This window comes from Glycine soja, chromosome 6 (genome assembly GCF_004193775.1).
Source record: "Glycine soja cultivar W05 chromosome 6, ASM419377v2, whole genome shotgun sequence".
NCBI classification, from domain to species: Eukaryota; Viridiplantae; Streptophyta; class Magnoliopsida; order Fabales; family Fabaceae; genus Glycine; species Glycine soja.
In genome coordinates this window covers 46,719,208-46,740,244 of record NC_041007.1, presented here as the reverse complement: position 1 = coordinate 46,740,244, position 21,037 = coordinate 46,719,208, and the positions used below count along the sequence as shown (strand labels likewise).

Genomic DNA, 21,037 nt, shown 5'->3' with positions numbered 1-21,037 from the left:
TCAAATTAGAAAATATTTTCCGACAATCTCCCACCAATTTAAAATTTAAAGAAATGAAATAATATAATAAAAACATTTTTAATGGAACATAATGCATTGTGTTTTCATCCATTAATATTTCAGGCTTACTGAAAAGGGACTCAATCATATCCATTACAGACATTTTGATAAAATAGATTAATTTTGCATAAAAGACTATACAAAAAAAATAGTTTTTCTCTTTAATATTGTTAGGAAATTAAAATAAAATAAAAAAATAAAAAATAAAAAAATGCAAAGTCTTAAACTAAATAACAGACAACACTAGCAAAATAACTTCCAACAATGTAATATATCATACAATAAACACAAAAGAAAATAATTTAGGGGAGAAATTTTTAATTAGCGTGGGTTGAAGCGCACAAACGATATCGTTAGATAGAAAACGTCTCCACTGGTAGGGAAAATCTGCGCTTCTTTTCTAAGATACGACAACCTATTGATTCTGATCATGTGCAAGATCCCCAAATGAACACCACTGCTCTTGTTCTCAAAAATAATTTTATTATAGAAAAAATTTAGAGAGAAAGAAAATAAATTATTTATTCTGCTTGAATGATATATATATATATATAGGCCTAGATCCTCTTATTACAAAAAATCTACTTGATTGTTGGAAAACCAAACCAAAGTGCATATCAAAACAAACATAACAAGTAAGTAACAAATTATATTGACCAACTAAAAGAAAAATCTCAGAAAAGATGGGAAGTCTAATTTCACTAACACCAATTCCAACCGTTTTCTCCCTCTTCCCTCATTGTTAAATACATGCAAATAACAACTATAAATCCTAATCAAAATTTGACATAAAGATTTATCTTTGTAACCTCCACTTAATTTTAATAAGTTACTTCAACAAAAAAAATACATATGTAGCTATTGAGGGAGAAAGAGTAACGGAGAAGATTGTGAAAAGATTGAGGGAGAAAATGCAACAGAAACACAGGAGAGAGAAAGAAAGTTCTGGAATTAAGTGGAATTAAATGAGGAGTTTAAATCAGTCAATCACGAAGCAACACATGGCGAGGCCAGTTCGGAGTATTAAGTGGATTTAAATGGGGACTTGGAATCCGCCAATCAGAAAGCAACCCATGGTGGAGAGAGGGAGAGAGTAACGAAGAAGATTGTGAGAAGATTGAGGGAGAAAATATAACATAAACTCAGGAGAGAAAAAAAAGTTCTAGAATTAAGTGAAATTAAATGGGGAGTTTAAATCTGTCAATCAGGAAGTGACATGTGGCAAGACAGTTTCGAGTATTAAGTGGATTTAAACGGGGAGTTAAAATCTGTCAATTAGGAAGCAACACGGGGATAACAAAAAAACGATGCCAAAAAAAAGGAGGGACAAAAAACCACGAAAAGTGTCATGTGTCAACTTTTTAAGCAGGGGCATTTTAAGGTTTTTGTTATACTTCTCTTTTATTATATATATATATATATATATATATATATATATATATATATATATGCATGGATCCTCTTATTACAAAAAACTACTTGATTGCTGGAAAATCAAAGTACATATCAAAACAAACCTAACAAGCACATAACAAATTATATTAACCCACTAAAAGAAAAATCTCAAAAAATATAGGAAGTCTAATTTCACTCACACCAATTCAAGCGGTTCTCTCCCTCTTCCCTCATTGTTAAATACATGTGAATAACAACTATAAATCCTAATCAAAATTTGACATAAAGATTTATCTTTGTAATTTCCACTTAGTTTTAATAAGTTACTTCAACAACAATGTAGCGATTGGATGAAGCAATGAGCCCTCAAACACTAGTTGAGTCAAGTGGAAATTCTGCCTTTCTTTTTAAGTATAAAGATAACCTAATATCCAACCAATTTTAACTTTTTTTTTTTACAATTTATTTTCTCCTCTCATTAGTAATATCTTTTTCCTTAATATATTGTTGGCATTTTTATATTTTAACTAGAAAACGGAGAAGGAGACATGTAAAGAGGTAGGAATGAGTTGTTTGAGAATGTGTGACTTATTATAAACTTTTGGATATTTTTATTGGATTTCTATAGATAAAAAAATATTAAAAAAAACATGGATTTCAGTATCTTTCAAAGATTTCGTTTTTTTTATTCTTCTCTAAAGATATTTTTTTCCTTCTTTTCCCTGACCTAATGAGGCCTTTGCTATATTTAATCTCTTTTCCTTTTTAAAAAAAAAAATCAAATTACTTAAATAGTCTTCCTCTTTTAAACCTTCAACTCTCCTTTGCACATTCCCTTTTTTCAATGCAACAACATACTCCATCATTCATAGTTACAACACATTCCCCTCTCCTTCATCCCCTTCAATCTCTTGATTTTATCTATCTTTGTTCTTCCCTTGCTCAACTCTAACTTTAATGTTACAGTTTTTTCATCCTTCAAACTCCCATGCAATATGTTTTCGCTGCTAACTACTTTTCTTCCTTGTTTTTTATTTTTTCACTTACAGAACAACATTAATGTCTCTCATTTTATATATGAAGCAACATACGAGTAAATCGCATGTTTTTTTTCCAAGTTGTTGTACGAAACACCTCTTAGAGTTGTCCAAATTGAAATATCAGTATCAATTATATGTTTTTTCCACTTACTTTAGTATTGCGCAGTTTTTTCTTGAATGTAGTGTCTTGCCTGATTTTTCAGATGTTTTTCTCCACATTTTAAAAAATAGTTTCTAGGACATAAAACAATTTTCCAAAATGTCAATAAAAAATAAATTTATTCTAAAAAATACTTTCAAGAACACGTTTTTTTTTTTACATTTCAATTTTTTTTTCAAAACACGAAATAGTATTCCAGAAAGCAAGATACAAATGTTAAAAAATAAATGTGTTTGGAAATTTTCTTTCCTGGACGTTAAAAACAAAACATCATTGCAATGATTATTACATCATGGATTAATAATTTTGTATTAATGTTATGAGTATATGTTAATAAATTTTAAAAAACAAATTGGAGTGTACTTAGCAAAATAGGAAGTGAGATGTTCCTCCATGCACTTCAACTATCTATTGCATTATGGAAAATGGTTCCCTAATGTAACTCAATATGAGAAGGTTATTTCAAAAATATGAAAAGGTTATTTCAAAATATAAATTGTATTTTGAAATGGACTTTTCATAATACAATCAAAACTTGATAAGTGTTCTCATTTTTTTTAATCAAGTAAACAATTGAGACAAATATAAAGTCGGATTGATTTTACAAAACTCAACTTTGAAATTTATATTTTGACTTTCTCTTTTAGAAAGAAAAAAAAGAAAGAGTAATTAAAATTATTTCTTGGTCTTATCATCTTAATATTGTTCTGAAAGCCTTTTATAGTTTATAGAAAGTGATACAACTTTCCCAATTTCACCTGTCTTTTGATCAAACTGTAAATAGATATCCGGCTGTGTTGGAACTTTTGTTCCTACCTGAAATAACTATAATTCCCACAAATATCAAAAGCAACACAAGACAAAATCAGGGGTTGTAATTGGAAAACTTTAACCAGACTAGGTATGCATTAGGACATCATCATCTCACAAATATCAAAAGCAACACAAGACAAAAGCAACATAACACAAATATCAAATAGCTATAAACTTAAACTAGGTAAATATCAGGACATCATCATCTCACAAATATCAAATAGCTATAAAATTAAACTAGGTATGTATCAGGACATCATCAACTCACAAATCTGAAGCAGGGTAAGCTACTTTAGATCATATTTTGCACCATAGACACAGACTTCAAGAGGCAACACTGAATAACTTGATGCATACCCATAGTAATTTCGGGAAGGACTAATAAATTAATCTGTTTCAACACCTGAAATAAGGAAGCCATTGAAACGTTTTGAGACAAAAGCAATATTGCAGTAAAAATGGAAAAGAATAAGAAAAAAATTAGCATTTAACAATAACTAAATTTACCTGCAGGTCTTTGGGAGAGGGCCAGGAGACATATTCTATTGATGTATTACTTGAAAGATAGAACAAAATGTTTGAACAAAAGAGAGAATGAGAAGAATAATCGCTGCAGTGGAAGCAGCAGTTTGCCAAGGACCTCTACAATAATCTCGCCTCAGAGTCGACTTCAACTTACGCCAAGGATTTTCATGAAAAGCATTCAACTTTGTACAGAGATCAAGGAATTGAGAACTGATATTTGGTAGTGTAATATCTTTCATAAGGCCATTAATCATGGTAGCCACAGAATCAGTGTCCCCTAGCCTATTAAGAAAGACTCTCTCTTGAACTAGTATATCCACATCTCTGTTGGTCTTTACAAGGAAGTCTAAAAAATCAACGTAGTCCGTAATGTAAGTTTGGAAAGGATAGTGACACTGCTCCAATGCCAACATATTACGAAACAAAGTTTCAGTCCCATCTTCCACTACCAACTGCGGGATTTCAAGAACCCGTCCCGAAAATTCTAACTTTAGTAAACAAGACTCACTTTCAAGAACCTTAAACCTCAATCCTGCTTCTGATAACTCGGTGACACTAGGAAGATGTTTTATCATTTTACCAATAATCCTAGACGGCAGAGGATCTTGCAAGTGGAAAGTTCTTATCAGATCCGTGAAGTGCCTTATTCTGTTGTTATTGTTAAAGTTTAAGCTTGATCTATTGATCCATCCAAAAAAGTGAAACGTAAACTCAAGAAATGAAGGGAAGTCATCGCCCCATGAAGAGAAGGACAGATTAAAGAGACTCTCAAGAACAAAAAAAGGAACCTGGTTCTCAAGTAACAACAAATCATATCTCATGCTCCTCATCGTCAAAGGTTTTGAAAGATGCATGTCCTCTTTCCATTCTCCACTGCCGACTCTGCAAAAGAGCTCAAGTATGAAAGCACAATCCACAAAGATTATTTTGACCAGTTGCTCCTTGCTGAACTCAAGAGTGTGTGAATAAGAGCGACGAAACTCGGGCTCCATCTCTTCAATCTTGCCGATAAAACTGTCCGAAGTTGTTTGAGTTCGTTGGAGAAAAGCCTTGGAGTAAAAGAGTTTGTGTTTCTGCATGTCTTGGAGGCGAGGATGGCGGTGGTGAAAAGGGCCAATAGAAAAAACCTCTGGGGTGTAGGCTTCTTCGTTGTGTCTTCGGATATTAAACGGCACTTTGTAGATGCAACACTCAGTAGTTACGGGTGCCCTTGCCCCCTCCAGCATCTCCGCAACATTGATCCTAACAACATCACCGTTGTATGCCATTCTAGCTAGTGATCAAAATAACCCAACGCCAAAGTGGTTAGATTATTTGTTTAGATTGAATGTCAAGTGCTTAATTGTAGCGGAAGTTTTTTGTGGTTGACGAAGATTTGAATACTACTATGGTTGACGAAGACAAAGTATTCCCAATTTGAATACTAATATGGTTGACGAAGACAAAGTATTCCCAATTTGAATACTAAAGGTAATTAAGACTAATAATTAAAAAAATTTCCAATTTGAATACTAAAGGTAATTAATACTAAAGGGAATAAATTTTCCAAAAATTAAAAAATTGAGATAAAAATGTAATTAAGACTAATAAATAATTAATCTATTAGAGGTTCAATAAACACGGTTGTTCATGTGATGTTATTTTAAACCCATTTATTTGATAGATCCACCGATTAATCACGAAGCTGGTGGCTGATCGTTAATTGTTTCAAAACAAGTTCGAATTGATCAATTCTAAACATGAAATAATAATAATGGAATAATTCAATTCCCTGAATAACAATTAATTTCAATTAAAATAAGAAATTGGGGTTCAAAATATAGATTATGATTATGTGCGGTAAAATTAACTAAAAGTTGGTAGTTGAAAATTAACTTATTAAATTATAAATATTCTGTAAAATTAATTATTGAAATAATTAAAAAATATAAATTGACTTGAATATAATAAAATTATGATTTTTTTAAAAGAAAATTAAAATTTATTTAAAAAAGATATGTAGGAATAAATTTGATAAATATATAAGAATAAAAATAGAAAAAATACAAAAAACTAAAAGTTAGAAGTTGATGTTTTAAAAACACTATTTTGGTTATGTTTGGCTAAAGTAATTAAAAACTAACTTATTAAATTATAAGTATTCGATCAAACTAGTTGAAGTAGCTGAAAAATATAAAACAGTTAAAAAATAATGAAATTATAATTTATTTGAAAAAGATAAATAAGCAATTTAATAAATATATTAAAGATAAAAAGAGAAGGAAATATAAAAAGCTAAAATCTAGAACTTAACGTTTTAAAAAATATTACTTGAAATAATGTTGCAAAAAATGTTAGATTTACTAAGAAACTAATTAAAAAATTTGTTTACCAAATGGATGAGTTTTCAAATAATAAAAAAGATTAAAGTTAATTGAAACGTTTTGTCAAACTTAACTTTAAAAAAATGTTATAAACTATTAAAAAAATCTTATTTACCGAACAAATGAATTTTTCAGATAATAAAATAACTAGTTACAGATGCAGAAGTATGGGGGGAGGGGGGGATTCTTACTCATTAATGCCAGACGAGCACGCGACCATGTGCTTGAATATGTTTAGGTTTATTTCTTAAAGATTGTAAGCATTGGGCCAGGTTATGTAATTTACAGTCTTAATTTCCAAAAAGGGGTAAATGGGAGCAGCTGATTGTCTCTCTCGTTTAGCTTTTCTTGTCATGGACATGTATGTATTAAGCTGAGTATTACCCATCCCAAGTTCAAGCAATTGCTCCTATAAAAAAAAGTTCAAGCAATTGTTGATGAGGGTGTAATTGTTAATTTTCATTAACACATCAATAGTTTTGATCTGAAAGAAAGTAATTGTTAATTTCAATTTAATATTTATTGTAAATTATTATGTATTAATGAAAAATCCATTCATTTCTCATTAGTTGAAAAAATTATCTCTTCTATTAATGTATTAAAATATAACTACTTAAACCATTAATTGTATAGATATTCTTGAAATAATTTAAATTTTATTTCATTAATTAAAAGTGGCTAATTTAACTATTTTTTTATATAGGATAGGAGTGGAGGATGTAGTACTAATTTAAGAGACTTAATTTACCTTCTACCTTTGTTAATTAATACAATAAATCATTCCGCACATAACCCACCACTGCCACTTTCATCTTCAAACATTTAGGTAGCGAGTAAAAAATAATAAGTTAGGAGTTAATTATGTTAATTAGTGAGTGTCATCTTACTCGCGGAAAGGAAAGATCCATTGCAAAACCTTTTAAAAAAGGAGGTTTGGTGAGAAATTAGTCTGTGTACTAAATGTAAACTTCCCACCAACTAGTGCCAGTGCTACTACTTCTAAATCACACAAAATCAGAAATTGAAAAAGACAAGAGTTTTACATTAATGTTAAACCCTAGTTACCCAAAAGGTTAATCCTAGCTGGCTATATATGTAGTCTTGGAAATGGTAAAGGGTAGCAAGATCTTAAAATGTGCTCTTAACGTTTACTATATCTAGGGAAGTCAATTCCCGAACCTTAATCCTCTCATAACTCTTTTGGAGTACTGAGAAGGAATCATGCAAGGTGCGCTCTTGACTTCTCCCCGTCTTTGTAATATAAGCCGAGGTTCCTCGCAACCTTTTGATTTTCCACCATACAATGTGTCCCTTTGATCCTTCTTGTAAACTGCAACAGAGTTGTCACGTAAAACAAACCATTAGATTAGTAGAAACAAGTATAGGTTGAAGAGTTTCATATACAAGGGAAAACCAACATTAGATTATGCAAGGGTGAGTCTAATTCAGTTTACTTTGCTTACAATAATAATATTTGGATATCCAAAATATTAGTTGACACTTAATGTTATAAAAAAGTGATGCAAAGCAATATAGAGGAGGGAGGAAGAAAGAAAAATTATGAAGGCTATTAATTAGGTGTTTGAAAAAAAAAATAGAATGTTAAAAAATTGTATCCATTACACAAGAGTATTAATGCATGAGTAGTCAACACTTCTTCACTCTAAATATCTGTTAACACTTTTTCTTTTATTTTCTTTTTCTTACATATCTTATCATCTATGACATTTACACTTTTCTTTCTTTATTCTCTCTTTCTCTTACTGAGTGTCATCTAGAGTTGATGCACTGATCTTTATTTCTTTCACAAACAATACATATTTTATAGTTTTCTGAATTAACTAAAAAAAGTAATAATTATTATTATTTACTTTAGATAAACCTCCTACAAGCAAGCAAGCATGATTTTATAGTTTTAAATAGCGATCCATAATTGTAATTACAATCGTAACATCAAGATATTTTAACACTTCACAATCGCATCAAGACCTCAATACAAAGGTTTTCTTGCGTATCCCGACCGCAATTGCTCACCATAATGTTAAAGATTTCAAGGTATTCCATGCTTGATTTGACACAAATTCTTAAAACCCAACATGCATTAGGAGGCATAAACATGACATGACACCAGAACCACCAAAAATCAAGGAAAAAGGTATGCATGCACAGGGCCATCATGAACGTACCGCAGAATCCAAAAGCCTTGAAGCTCAAGCAGGTTCACCAGACAAAGAAGCCTTGATTCTCTCAACAGTGCATGCAATGAGATTGTTGACAGTGGCCACAGATCCAAGAGAAAGCTTAGCGGTTGGAACAGAATCGACCAATATTTGAAAGGCAACAGTTAAGAGAGATCCACTACTAGGGCTAGTTTCGCCAATGACGCCACCACCACTTCCATGCGATGTGGTTCCATCTGGGAGAATAGCAAACCCTGAAGGAAGAAGTGCCACATAATCTGGGTCTCCACCGTTTAGAACCACATTCATCGCAACAATGTCCACTGGAGCATAAATTACAAAAGAGCCTGTTGAATCGGTGCAACTCTCTTGTAATATCAACATGTTGCTCTGGCTTGAATTTGCACTCTACATGGTTAATTATGACTTGCTTGATTAGTCATGCACACCTCACTAAATTTAATTTAATGGGAATGTTTCAAATTGACAAATAGTGAAAATAAATTAAAAAAAAATTGTAACATACATTTACTCGTAGTAGAGATACACAGTTTCCAGTGTCTCTTCCGTTTGCAATGTGTGCCATTTCTTGGACAACTCCACCATTGGAAAGAATATCCCACTGTTATTTAAGAGGTTGAAAATGTTAAAATGACACACATACAATATACAAATATTCTAATAGATATAACCCACAAACGCATGCCTGCGCTTTATCACTTGAGAATGAATTTAATTTATGTATTAAAATTTTAAAATAATCATTAAAAATCAAGAATTTTAAATAATAAAATACTTTTACACTACCAGTAAATTCTGTTTAAATTCTTTAAAAAAATTAATAAAACATCCATTATTTTGTAACAACACTTGCTTGCAGTCAAAGAGCAACTCTTAATTTATTAACATAATTCTATTTTTTTAATAAAAAAGTTTTGTTAAGATCGCATTGACTTAATATCGCCGTTGAACTTGATTAATTTTTTTTCAATAGAAGTTGATGATTTGTGAAAAGACGTGCGTAAGAAAAAGAAATGAATAATTTCTTATCAAACACAAATATGCATGGTACACATTTTGTTGACATATGTTAATCACGTTACGTCAATAGAATCAGAACATATAGGTGTGCAGAAAATGAAATGGGACCAATTAGATAATAAACACCAGCTAAATGTAAATTGCTTTGTTTGTGTAAAAGTAGATATCTATCGTTATTCTACCTAACACTTTTTCATCTAACATATCCCGGGCCTTTATTGAAAAGGAGGGGTATCTATCATGCGGTCTTAGGCAATTTGAAAAAGATATGCATGCAATCCAAAGCATTTGATGATAATTGGTGTAAAAACTATAGGCAAGTCAAATCATAATAATAAATCCACCAAGTAAGCAAGATTACCAAATGAGGTTGTCTATTAATTAATAATGGGTCTATGAACACACAATAATTCACACTAAAACGTTATTAAAACTTAGCTTTTTGGAATTTTTGCACATACCTCATTCCTAGAGTTTTCGTCACGGAGGAAGTCAAAGACTCGTTTAGGAGGAACAGGAAGCCAAAAAGAAGTGGCAGCACTGAGAACAATGCCAGGGGGTCTTCCAGGGTCATCCACACTCTTTCGAGTCATAACCCTTACATCATCAGCACCTGTCCCTGAGAGTGTTGTCCATGTGTGAGCAGTGGAAGCACTCACTCCAGCACAAAAGCTTATCACCATTCTTTCAGCCAGCTTCATCATGCTTTTTCTCCCTTCTTGGTTTGTTATCACTATTTATAGCATAGTAAGAAGAATAAAAAAGTTAATTTTAAGATACAAAATTCAAAGACTTTAAGGAAGGCTACAGTTTTTTCCTTATAATAAAGAAATTTTATTTGTTTATTAAAAAAATGTGTTTATTTAAAATTATTTTTTTAAGTTTAAACAAACTCACTTGTTATCATGAGTTAAAATTTATAAAAAAGTACAGGATAATAATATAAACATTTTAAATTACTAAATAGTAAAAATTTTTCCTAAAAAAATTAATTATATCATTTTATTTGAATCCTACTTTGTAATTTGATTTTAAGAGTTTCAATTAATTTTAATTAAGAATAAAGATGTGCACCATGTATGGACACCTTATGTGTCACTTGAAAAGAGAGAGAGAGATTGAATTATGCCATTGCCATGTGATATAAAATGTATGATAAAGAGAGAGATAAAAAAAATTAAGAAAGATCAAAAGAATGTTTGTGACACCATTACCCTTTAATATAACTAATTATAAACAGCGTGGTAAAAAAATAAAGTTTTTTATTTATTTATTTTTATTTTTCGAGACTAAAGAATGTGTAGAACAAGAAATGAGCATTTGTAAATACCACCAACATCTACAGTGGGAATGTTTGTTGCCATGGCACTAGCGAGTCTTTCACATTGTCGATCTAAGGTTGCCACCAAACGTTTTGCACCAAATGCATGTCCGGAGCTAACAAGCTGCTTGTAAAGATTGTGAACACCTCTATCATCCACTTCCACATGCTCAACCCATGTGACCTAATAATACATAGAGATTCTAGAATAATTAAGCCACATTAATTAACAGGAAAAATAAAACAAAAAGGTACGGCCTAGTGCACAAGGTTATAGGAAAGGTCAATCTAACCGGCCGGTCTCACTAGTTCAACAACCTTAATTAACATTGATTACAAAGTACAGATAAAAACCAAACATGTATAAAATCAGTAATTACAAGTATACAAGTATTGAAAATGTTATCTAATTACAATTTATCATATTAGATAATTTATAATTAGATGATAATCTTACTCTTGGCAGTATACAAGTATTACATTCTTATTATACTAGTGTCTCGTACCTTTGAATAGCCATTTGGCATTTCTTGAATTAGGCAGCCAGAAGGCCTTCTTCTACATCTGGCTGAAGGACTTGGGCGCAAATTATCCAAAGAAACATCCACAACAGCCCAAGTCCCATCTCCATGTTGCTTACAATACCTTACAAAATAACTCTCACGAGTTGGCACAAGTGGTGTAGGTAGTTGTAGTTCTGCTGTCATCTATATGCGCAGAAAAAAAAAATGGTTCATTTGCTTCTTTAGCATAACTCCATAGTATGTTAAACTACTTTAACAAATAAAATATGTGCTTATAAATATATGTACCACTTGTAAGGCACCATTGTAGTTCCCGGCAACCCCTGTTGATAACACTTCTAGAGTCATGGCTCTTGAGACTATACCAGAGAACACTGTGGACCATTGGTTCTGAAAAGAACAAAGAAATCAAATGTCAAAGTCCACAGAAATAACCTATTTTAGAACCACAACATAGATAGATAGCATAGAACAACTGCAATTATTTAACACCCTAAGAGTGTAAACATGCATTTAACTCTCAGTTTCTTTCTATCCTTTTCTTGCAACATCATATTAGTCACATTTATCATTATTGTTATATCTCTTCATTTTCTACGGTCCACATCATTTATTATATTTATCAGTTGTAGTCTCTTCCGTTAACTTTTTTCTTTGAATCTCTTCTTTCCACCCATACGTGTACCTTGGAACATTTTCCTTCTTTTCTCTCTCCAGGGTAGACACCTAAATGGTGTCCACAAAACCTTTTTGAAACTAGAGTAAGAGAATAGAAACATACCACATCCATGAGAATCTCAACGAGGTTGACATGGTTCATGATAACAACAGCAGTTTCTCTTGAAGCTTCACATTTGAAGCCACTAGGTTTTGGACCAATACCTCGAGGAAAAGACCTAATGTACTCATCCTCATTGAGCATAGTGGATGTGCCATCAAGTGTAGTTAACCAAAGAGGCTCACCCATTTGTGCCATTCCAATAAGCTCCTCCATAGCTGCAACAGCTAGCTCTATGATTATTGGCTTATCAGCTTCAGTGGGTCCACTGATTGACCTAAGAAGATCCCCAGCTCCATACATGTCCACACCAATCCCTGGTTGGCCTCCAAAACCAGCACCACCAACACCAATTTCTAATGGACGAGGAGGGAGAGAAGGAGAAATATTTGAATAATTCACCACAGGCTTCCCTACATACTTTGCAGCAATTGCTGAAATCCGATCAATCTGGAAAGAAATATTAAAAAAAAAGTCAAAAAATGTCAGAGATAATCAAATGTCCTACCCAATATCAAGAAAATTTAACTCATATAGTTAAATAGAATACATAATTATTATAAAAAAAATTACACTAATATTGATTCATACAAATAAAAAAATATCCTAGTGTTTGGGGTTTGCTACTGTTAGGTCATTGCTAATATAATATAATGAGTCGAAATGTGTGTACTCAATAAAAAAGGACAATGCATGCTCTTTTAATATTTATTTTAATTAAGGTCCTTACTTTGGACCAACGAGTAGTAGCTATAGAACAATTAAAACACAGAGTGTCATACACATAAAATGTTGCTACTTAATTAATTGATGTATACCTCTTCTCTTAGCCTTGCGTTTTCAAGTCTCAAGTGATGTTCATCGAATGACATTTCTCCTATAGCAGTTGGTCCACCACAATTGGGACACGAAGCATTGCTAAGTGCCTCCCTATACCTCATGTTATCTGCTCGAAGCTTCTCGTTTTCGGTTCTAAGATTTGTATTCTCGTGCCGCTCGTGTTGTGTCTGCAACAACAAAACACCACCCCCTTTTAAGAACAACTCAAAAAAAGAAAAGCAAAACTTAATATATACATATGCACCAAAGGTATACACACACCTTCATCTGAGTACGCTTGTTCTGAAACCAAAACTTAACCTGCAATGGCTCTAACCCTAATTCCCTGCTCAGTTCCTTCCTTTGCTTATCATCTGGGTGCGGACACTCCTTGAAAAAACTGCAAAAACAAAATCCATCCAATTTTATATTAAAGAATTACAAAAGAAGAAAAAGAAATACAAGAGACTATTTCAGTTTAATCAGATGCCTCAAATTTAAATACTCAAAGAAACAAATTGTTATCTATATAATTTCTATGTAAACTCAGAACAAAACTGTTGTTGTGTTAAGTACTCAAAGAAGCACTTTGTCATCTACATTATTTTTATCTGCCTCAAACAAAATTGTTTCTAGTACTGAAAAAAAACCATGGAGTTGGGATTTGTTTGGAAAAACTTACGCTTCCATTTCTTGGATCTGGTGTTGGGTGTGGCGGTGGTAACGTTTCTTTTTGTTGGGACGAGGGTCTTGGTCTTCACCGGAGGCACCTTCATGGTTTTCACTACCGGACTTGGTGGCACTGTCGAACTCATCCTCACGGATTCGAGGAATCTCACTCTCGGGAGTGTTCTGACCCATCTCCAACGCGTCCATCAGGTTCGGCTGGAACATTATGATTATTGCTACGGATCTTTTAAGGTTCCGGAGAGAGGATTATAGTTTCTCAATCTAACAAAAACACAATTCAAACACATGTAGTATAGTACGGTTCTCTCTCAGAGAAAAAGACACAACAAACACATCAACATTTTCTTTTCTTTCTTTCTTGTTTTTTTTAAAGAAAGTTTATTTTTTTTCTTTTGACTTTTTTATGGAGAAAAATAACGCAGTTTTGGGGAAACGCGGATTTGTAATATCGAGAAGGATATTTGGTCTGGTTGGTTTAATTTGTGATGCAAATGTGATCGACTGATCGTTAAAAAAGTGAAAAATTTGAGATGGGTCAATTTTGTTTCAAAAATTTTAATGAAAAAAGGGTGAAAAAATTAAAGAGGTGGACAATTGTGAAAAAAAAAAAAAGAGAAGGTAAGAGAGTCAAAAGAGTTGAAAGAGAAGGTGAAAAGTTAAAAGCACCGACCTGGGCAAGAGTGAAAGGTGATGAAGATGATCCAAAAAACCCTCCAACGTTGTTGTTGTTCCTTGCTATCATCGAAGGCATGTTTCTCGCCGGATTCATCATAATAACGGCTTGCATACTTCACATGCCTCAAAAACCACCACCAACAAGTATATGTAGAATTGACTCTTTCTCTCTCTATATATATCACTTTCTCTCTCCTAAGAGGTTCTTGGATAGAGAAAAAGCTTAAGAAGTTGAGCCCTTGGATTTTCTGTCAGATAGCAATGTCAAAGCGAGTAAGTGTGTGTGCTACTACAAAAAAACTCAGTGATACAAACGTGACCTCCAAGAGAAAAAAAAGATTATAGAGAAAAAAACTTAATCAAAATTTCGAAACAAATATACGCTATGCATATATCATATCAAAATATATGAATTAAAAAGCAAAGAAATATTGTAACCCTTATCTGATCTTGTCTTTTCGCAAAACAAAATCAAAACTTTTTTAAAGAAAATATAACACCCACGAAGATCTCGGAGAAAATCCTACAACGCATATCCTATATATCAGGATATTTTTCTTGCAGACCTAATAACGTTCCTTTTCTCACAGCCCTAGCTACAAGTGACTCACCTGAAAAATGTTAGAACTCACAAAAAAAAAATGTACCAAACAGTTTCATTAGTTAGTTTCTTTTTTTTCTTTAAAAAAAAAAAACAATGACCTTAGACAACCTTAACAAAAAAAACATGAATGTTACAGAGATTCACGCAGTGACCCTGGTTGCGACAGAAGTTTTACAAACAAGATTTTTTTTTTAACTTACCAGTGAGAGTGGGAGTAGAAGATGAAGGTGTAGATCTGTTTTGGGTTGAAAAGAGATGACCGTTTTGAAGGAAGGGTTTGGGACAGTTTTGAAAAAAAAAATGTTTACTTATATGGTAAAAAAGAAAAGAAAAAGAAGCTATGGCATGAAGAGGTGTTACTGAGAGAAAGTGAGGAGAAGAAGAAGAGATAGGGACAAGGGCATTGAAGGAGGAGAGGGAAGTGGGGAACAAATGGAGGAAAATGTGGCAGCGAAGAGTAATTGCAGAGCGTATTGAGAGGGTGCAATTGCATTTAATGGAGGGCAAAAGAGGTGTAATTGATAGAGAGGGGAGAGAGAAAGAGACGCAGCATATTTTTGGTGTATAAAACTACTAATAAATTTTTTGCGAGTTGACGGTGCAATGCAACGAATGACGGCTACCAAACAAATGCTACTAAATTGCTACTAAGTGCTGGTATCTTGAAATTAATTTGTGCGTGTCACTCCCATTCATTTCTTCTTCTCTTTTGCAGTTTTTCCGATCGGATAAGTATAGAGTTTGTTTTTTTTCTCCCCATTAAGACAAGTGTAATTGGTTCAAGAATTGAAAGAGTTCTTAGTATTGAAATTAAATGTTATTAATGTGCTTTAATGTGATTTTTAATGTCACTTTTAATGATGTTTTATGAATATATAATATTACATATTAAAAATCTTTTAGATATGATTTTTAAAGTAATTATTATAAAAATAAGAATATTATCTTACATGATAATTTATACACTATTTAGAATATATTTAACAAAGATATTTTAATTAGTTTTTAATTTTTTACTAGTTTAAAAATTTTAATTTTTTTACTAGTTTAAAAATTTGGTAAATAAGTTTTTATTTAACAACTCTAAGGATTTTTGAAACACTAAAGTTATATTTTTTAAAATGGTAGTTTTTCTTGTAACTTTTTATATTTATTCTGTTATTCTTCTTGAATATTTATTAGAATTTTTTTAATCTATTTTATTTAAGGAAAAAAATCATTATTTTTAACTTTTTATATATAATAAAGTTTTCTCATTTTTACCATTTTATTATATATGATATCGATAGTGATATATAATAAAATAGAAGTTGATATATTAAAAAGTGTTATTTTAAGTAACGTTTTAAAAAATGTTAAAAGTTATTAAAAAATTGAAGTTATATTTTTTAAAACACTAGTTTCTATAACTTTTTGTATTTATTCTTTTTTGTTCTTTAACATTTATAAGTTTTCCTTTTTAATCTTTTTTATTTAAGAAAAAAAATATTTTTAACTTTTTTACATATGATAGAATTTTCTCATTTTTACCATTTTATTATATATGATATTGATGGTGATATATAATAAGTTTATGTAGGTTTTTTTATATTTCATAAATAAAAAGTTACAAGTGTTTAAAATTAATTTAATACTAACATTATAAATACTATAGTTCTTTTTATAAAAAAAAGTCAAATTAAAAGTTGTATAAAAATATGTCCATGTAATTTTATATTTTTCAGTTGCTTTAATAAATAATTTTATCAACCATTTTATAATTTAATAAGATATATTTTTAGCATTTAACTACTAATTAACTTTTTAATTTTAGCTAGTTTTGTCAAAACTAGCAGAAAAGCTAGCTAGAAGTAGGCAAGCTAGTTGGCAACGGGAAACTAAAAAATTAATTTGTTAAAGTAGTTGAAAAGTGTAAAATAATAGAAAAAATAATAAAATCATAATTTTTTAAAAAAATAACAAAGAAAATAAACAAATATATTAATCATAAAATTGAAAGAAAACATAAAAAACTAGAATTCAGGTAATATATTAAAAGAATGTTACGTGTTTAAAAAACGTTAAATACTACTAAAAAAAACTTATTTATAGAAAATTAAACAAATTTTTTAATTAGTAAAAAAATAATAACTAACTGAAATGTCAAACATAATCATAATTTAAATAATACTAAAAAAATATACATTTCATAATATTTTAATTAAATTAAGCATAAAACTTTTTAATACAACATATAACCTTTTTATATATTTTTAATATTTTTCCATAATCATATATTTTTATATTTCTTTGAATGTGTTAAATTGATATATTTCCTTAATTAATCATATTAAAGAAGATTCTTAGTTTTTGAATTTCTTTAATTAATACTAGAGTTTCTTTTATTAACATTACATGATAATATATTTTCAAGTTATTAAGAAAAAAAATATTCTCATGATTATATTTTTAATATTTTCTTTATATTTAAAAGTATCCGTACAAGATACTTATTAATATTTGATATAAAAAAATACTTACTAATAGATTTAATTACTCATTTATTATTTATAATTTTTAAATTTACTCATTTTAATCTTATAATTAATAAGTAATAAGTGGATTGATTAAATCGATCTGTTAGTACAAACGATAGAAACCCTTATTAATATATTTAGAACTATAATAGTAAATGGATAATTAAACCCTTATTAATATAATTTGATTACAATGCAGTGTAACGTACGGTGTTAGCTAGTCAATTCGTAACGTAAGATTGATTAAAAATATGAATTTCTGTCTACATATAAAAAAAATGTGGTGTAACTGTGCGAGTCAATTCGTAAAACGGAAGAATTTATTTTTCTAAATAAATATTGTATAGTACATTATTATAAATAATTACAATTTAAGTCTTTTTGTTCTATGCACTTTAATTTATATTTGGCGTGGAAAGTCTTATACCAATGTATGAACAAATTTTATGACCAGTGCAAGTATTTGAACCGCATCTGCATCTTATGACTCGGGAAATTTTGTTAGATAGCGCATAGCGGAAGCCAATTTGTACTGTTTTCTGACTAAATATTAGTTTGAACAATTATAATTAAATTTATAGTAACTTCATTAAAAGAAACTCAACCAAAAGATTTTCATTAAAGAAATGATATATAATTAACAGACACTATAAAGTTCACCTGCATGAAGAATAATCCAACCTAAGAAATACTAAAAGACTATATATCCTCAATTCCTCATAAGACTAATTGACATCACCTTACTCTTTCAAGAATTTTTTACACATATTAAATTTTATTAATCTAATTATTATTTTATTAAATCGATCTCACAAAATATATAAAATTTATATAATTTAAGAATTAATCGATTATTTTATTTTTATTATGTTAAAATAAAAGGTAAAATTTATATTATTGAGTTATATATCTTTATATTCATAAATAAAAAAATATATATCTTTATACACGAGAATAGAAAAACGCTTTTTAAACTAGAAATTCTTGAAAAATTTATATAGCATGTAAAATATTAGCATTTTTGTAATACTGAGATAAACATTGTAAATTGTTTTTTATAGAACCTATATCAAGAAAACATTGTTTTTTTTATCAGTTATACTAATAACTGATTTAGAAAGTATATTTTCTACCTATTCGATCTTCTGCAACTAATCTAAAATATTAATGCTCTTTGTGACTTTTAAAATTTTTAATAAGGCTTTCTCGATTAGTTGTACTATGTAATGATCTAAAAGGTATTTTATAGATCGACTATTGATACAATTGATCTAAAATGATGATGTTGTTTGAAGCTTTTGACATTTCTTAAAAGACTATCGATTATCTAATCATGGTGACTTCTATAATGGTATCTTCAATGAGGTGCAAGAAAGAGATCGTGCATCTTTTTATGATTTATCACATAGGCCAGGTCAAAGTAGTGCATGAAATTTGTTTGTAACAAATAACTTAGAATGTTCCTCCCAAAAAAAAAAAACTTAGAATGCTCCTCTAAAACGAAGGGGTGTATTTTAAAGGATAAAATGCACAAACAATTGTTTATTAAAAAAATTGAAGGTTCAAATTTGTCATAAAATCAAATACATATTTTTTTAATTAATAATTATTGTTGCACTTTATCTTCTAATGTGCATTATTGCTACTTTAGAGGAGTCAAATCCTTATAATATGATTCTAACTCTTCTAAAGATAATGAGTGTACTTTGGAGGATAAAGTACACTTATAATCGTTAATTATAAAATAAATGGTTAAAAATTGTGACCAAATCAAATACTTAGTTTTCCTTTTTTTTTTCTTTCTTAAATCTAATAGAAACTCAAAACCTTTTATAAGGTAATATCATTTTCCTTCTCTTTTGTTCCTTACATATGTTATTGTAAATCTTTCATTCAAGTTCTATTCAATTGTGATAAATTTATCATCATTGCATTGTACACTTTAATCCATTATGCATGTCTTTAAAGGATCAAGACTCAGTACTTAATAATGCCCTTACTCTTCATAGGTTTCTTTTATATGGCTACAAATAGAGCTAGGCATTTGAGTTTGGGCCCACAGGCCACCCGCATAACCCACAACTTACACGGTATATGCGCTTTGTTTTTTTTAGATCGTATAAATTATGAGCTTTTTATCTCAATCCATTTAACCCTCGAGTTAAACAGACATGTTTGGGCTCCCACGAGATTTGTTATACCTTAGTATAAAAAAATCAATAGTTTAGTTTAGTAAAAATAAAATAAAAAATATATATTATTTCGTTCATTCTCCCTTCGTTTCAATTGTATAAAATGATAACAAACGATTTTTTATTTGATTTTTAGTCACTTTTTTAGTTTGACTTTTCAGAAAATTGTTTAAAATTTTAGATTTTTTTGTGCGGGTGTGGGTTGGCCTGGCTAAACGGCGCAGTTGCAGGCTCACTAAAACAAAGATTGTTTTAATTGAGTATTTCGCAAGACGTGTTTTATTGGATACAAACTTAAACAGATAGACTTACCCGCATGTCCAACTCTAACTATAATCTTTAGTTGCTCAATGTCGTATCTCCTCTAAGGACTATTACATAGAGTAGTACAAACATGCTTGACTTGTTCTCGTTTAGCGAGAATGTGGCCTACGGTTAGCAAGAAATAGATAAAGGTTATTATATTGATGTATGAATTTTGTATTTAGCAAGAATTTGTCTTGTTATGATAAAGTTTGCACCTAGATACTCTCAATAGGTCTTTTACCATGAGTCAATGTGTTAAACTTGTAATGTTTAATTTGGTCTAAAATATATGATTACAAATATAATCGAATAAACTAAGAATATGCATTAAATAAAAGATGTTATAGAAAAAAAAAAGGAACATCGAAAGAGGAAGATGTTATAGGAAGAAGAAAAAGGCATTGAAAGAAGAAGGTTTCATTGTAAGAGTTTACTCTACTAAATATAAAAAAATGATTGAGAATATTGCACTAACCCATCATCCGTGAGCACTCTCTAAATCTTTATTGTCGATGACTTTAGTCTTTGATCTCAACCATTGATAATTTTCTCTTGAATCTTCACTGTCGATGGCTTTGGTCTTTGATCTTCATCATTGATGTCTGGTCTTCATCTTTTGATAATCAAAATATTGAAAGACCAATTTTCGATACAATAAAAAAATGATGATTGTCGATTGTTTTGGTCTTAAATCTCTCCCTTCGATTGCTTTGATTTTAGATTTTCATCATTAATAACTTTATCTCCAATCTTTATTGTTGATGTATGATCGTCATTTTTCGATAATCATCTAAATACTAGTTTTCGATACAATTGAAAAATAATGGTGTTAACATTTGCTTAGCAGGCAAAACCACATAAAACTTTTTTTTTTTTTTGAAATAGCACTTAACGAGAGTTATCTTTCGCTAGCTCTTGTAAGTATTAGGGATTGACCTAAAACAATTCTTTAAAAAAATATTTGTATTTTAAAGGAGACAACTATATATTGGGCCACATATATGACTTTTTTTATTAAAAAAAATGTAGCCATTT

General features: G+C 30.2%; 2 protein-coding genes across 3 annotated transcripts; both read right to left on the bottom strand.

Moving 5' to 3' along the window:
• Nucleotides 1-3,527: 3,527 nt before the first annotated feature.
• LOC114417299 (putative UPF0481 protein At3g02645) lies at nucleotides 3,528-5,329 on the bottom strand. The gene is made up of 2 exons (XM_028382448.1): nucleotides 3,976-5,329; nucleotides 3,528-3,871 (listed from the first exon to the last, which is right to left on the bottom strand). Exon 1 carries the CDS (start codon nucleotides 5,259-5,261, stop codon nucleotides 4,011-4,013), a length of 1,251 nt encoding a protein of 416 aa, XP_028238249.1. The 5' UTR covers nucleotides 5,262-5,329; the 3' UTR covers nucleotides 3,528-3,871; nucleotides 3,976-4,010.
• Nucleotides 5,330-7,239: 1,910 nt separating this feature from the next.
• On the bottom strand, nucleotides 7,240-15,532 carry LOC114417298 (homeobox-leucine zipper protein HDG2-like). 2 transcript variants are annotated; one of them, XM_028382446.1, is made up of 13 exons: nucleotides 15,189-15,532; nucleotides 14,380-14,632; nucleotides 13,702-13,904; nucleotides 13,302-13,419; nucleotides 13,019-13,207; nucleotides 12,204-12,650; nucleotides 11,711-11,812; nucleotides 11,405-11,605; nucleotides 10,908-11,082; nucleotides 10,039-10,310; nucleotides 9,063-9,158; nucleotides 8,543-8,944; nucleotides 7,240-7,686 (listed from the first exon to the last, which is right to left on the bottom strand). In XM_028382446.1, exons 2-12 carry the CDS (start codon nucleotides 14,494-14,496, stop codon nucleotides 8,567-8,569), a joined length of 2,298 nt encoding a protein of 765 aa, XP_028238247.1. In that variant the 5' UTR covers nucleotides 14,497-14,632; nucleotides 15,189-15,532; the 3' UTR covers nucleotides 7,240-7,686; nucleotides 8,543-8,566. The 2 variants fall into 2 exon arrangements, with proteins under 2 accessions (XP_028238247.1, XP_028238248.1); XM_028382447.1 differs by lacking the exon at nucleotides 15,189-15,532 and having other exon boundaries at nucleotides 13,702-13,970; nucleotides 14,380-14,519.
• Nucleotides 15,533-21,037: the final 5,505 nt, after the last annotated feature.